Raw genomic sequence first — 1,969 nt, 5'->3', positions numbered from 1 at the left:
AGTCAAGTAAAGCAGTTTTCTTCTCACTCTTCGGAAGACGTCTTTGGCTCTTCTTCTCCATCCTCTCTCTTCTTTTCCTCTCCTTTACAAGCTCTCTCTTCTTCTTCTCGTCAGAGAAGCTGGTCTTTCAGTCTCTTAGGGATCTTCGAATCTTTCCGAAGAAGAAGAGAAGGAAGAAGCAGAAGAAGAAAAACAAGAAAGCAAGGAAGAGACCCAGAAGACGAAGGCAACTCAAGACAGGGAGCTCCTTCTTCTTCTTTTCCTCCTCTTCCACCTTCTTCTTCTTTCGCTTCTCCGTCTGTAGATAAAGATAAGTTCAGAGACTCTACAAGGAGAGGAAGTGCTAGTGCTTATATTCGGAGAAGAGATGATGTGAATCGTGAGAATGAAGAGAAAGTAGAAGAAGATGAAGAGGATGAGTATGAAGGAGACATGATCGAGATCTCTTTCCCTCTCTTGCCTGTTTCTTCTTCGTCGGGGATGTCTCCCGAGACTGCAGGATGCCTCCCTGAAGAAAGCGAAGAAGAAGAAGAATTGCTTGAAGAGAAAGAAAAGAAAGGAAAAGAAGATGGAAGGTCTCACCAACAGAAAGGCGAAACACGCAAAAAACGTCAAAGTAAGAAGAGAAAGGCAAGGAGTGGATAAGAGAGAGAGAGAGACGAGACAAGGGGGGAGACAGAGAGAAGAAGAATGCTCTTGTGTCTCCTCCTTTCTGTTCCTTTTCTCTTCAAGAGTTGTCGTGCTAGGATAAGAACGTTTTTCTTCTTCCTCTTCTCTCTGTATCACTTGGACTGTACAGACACTCTCTCCATCTCCCTATATAGAGACAGACACCTATGCATATCAATACATATATGCACTTGTATAAGTATGTATTTAGGGGGATAGATAGACAGAATAAAGACGGGTAGAATGGTAGATAGATAGGTTTCGTCCTAAGTAGATAAGGAGTAGAATAGGAGGTCTATGAGGAGGGGAGTGTATATCTCTTATCATGACTGCTCGTCTTGTCTGTCTGTTTCTCCATTCATTCTTTTCTTCTTCTCTCTTTCTCTCCAGCTCCTTCTCCTTTTCATTCTCTTCCTTCTTCCCTCTCTCTCTTCATTTTCTTCCTTTTCTCTCTCCCCATTCATCCGTTCATTTGCTCGTCTCTCCATCTATCTTTATCCCTAATCTATCTATCTTTAATCTATCTATCTATCTTTAATCTATCTATCTATCTATCTATCTTTAATCTATCTATTCTTAATCTATCTATCTTTAATCTATCCATCTATCTTGTGGAGTGTATAGATTCCTGTATATGTTCTTTTTCTCCTATTTGCTTGGACTGTCTGTGCTTGTAGAGTTTCTGCCCTCACAGGCAGTCACCGCTGAGAGAGTGTCTCTTCTTCTTCGACCTGTCTTGCTTTTCTTTTCTCTTCTTTATCTCTTCATTCTGCCCTATACCTTTCTCTCTTTCTTCTCTATTCTCTTATTCTTTCTCTTCGCCCTTCTCCGTCTTCTCCCTCTTTGTCGAAATGTCTCTGTGAAACTCCTTCGATCGGGATGGACAGGTAAGAAAAAAGAAGCTATCAAAAGGAACCCCCAAAAGACAAAGAAAGAGAGAGCAGTAGAAGTAGAAGAAGAAAGAAAGAGAGAGAAGTAGAAGAAGAAAGAGAGACGGATTGGCATGTGTATGTGTGTATGTGTCGCGGGAGAAGAGAGGAAAGCAGAAGTTAAATACTCGAGATTGTGTACATGCCTTTTCTTCTCTTTCTTTCTTTTTCTCTTTCTTCCTCTTCCCCATTCTTTCTTTCTATCGTCGTTTCCTCTAGCCATTCAGGGGAAGAATAGAAATACGCATCTACGTAGCTCTGTAAGAATACTCTTGTCGGTCACAGTTTGATATAGACTGAGAAGAAAGAAAGAAAGAAAGAAAGAAAGAAAGAAAGAAAGAAAGAGTGAGAAAGAAAGAAAGGGTGAGAAA

General features: G+C 40.8%; 1 protein-coding gene across 1 annotated transcript in view; it reads left to right on the top strand.

Moving 5' to 3' along the window:
- CSUI_002639 (cral trio domain protein) overlaps window positions 1-1,969 on the top strand; it is a gene marked incomplete at both ends in the record, with an annotated part of 4,033 nt that continues 2,064 nt past the window's right edge. The window contains 2 exons of the mRNA XM_068062839.1: window positions 1-616; window positions 1,347-1,556. Coding sequence (XP_067925186.1) covers window positions 1-616; window positions 1,347-1,556 — 826 coding nt within the window. The remainder of the gene's footprint in view (window positions 617-1,346; window positions 1,557-1,969) is intronic.

The sequence above is a fragment of the Cystoisospora suis genome (assembly GCF_002600585.1).
Source record: "Cystoisospora suis strain Wien I chromosome Unknown contig_1095, whole genome shotgun sequence".
In the NCBI taxonomy this organism is placed as follows: domain Eukaryota; phylum Apicomplexa; class Conoidasida; order Eucoccidiorida; family Sarcocystidae; genus Cystoisospora; species Cystoisospora suis.
This window is presented reverse-complemented; position numbering and strand designations above follow the sequence as displayed.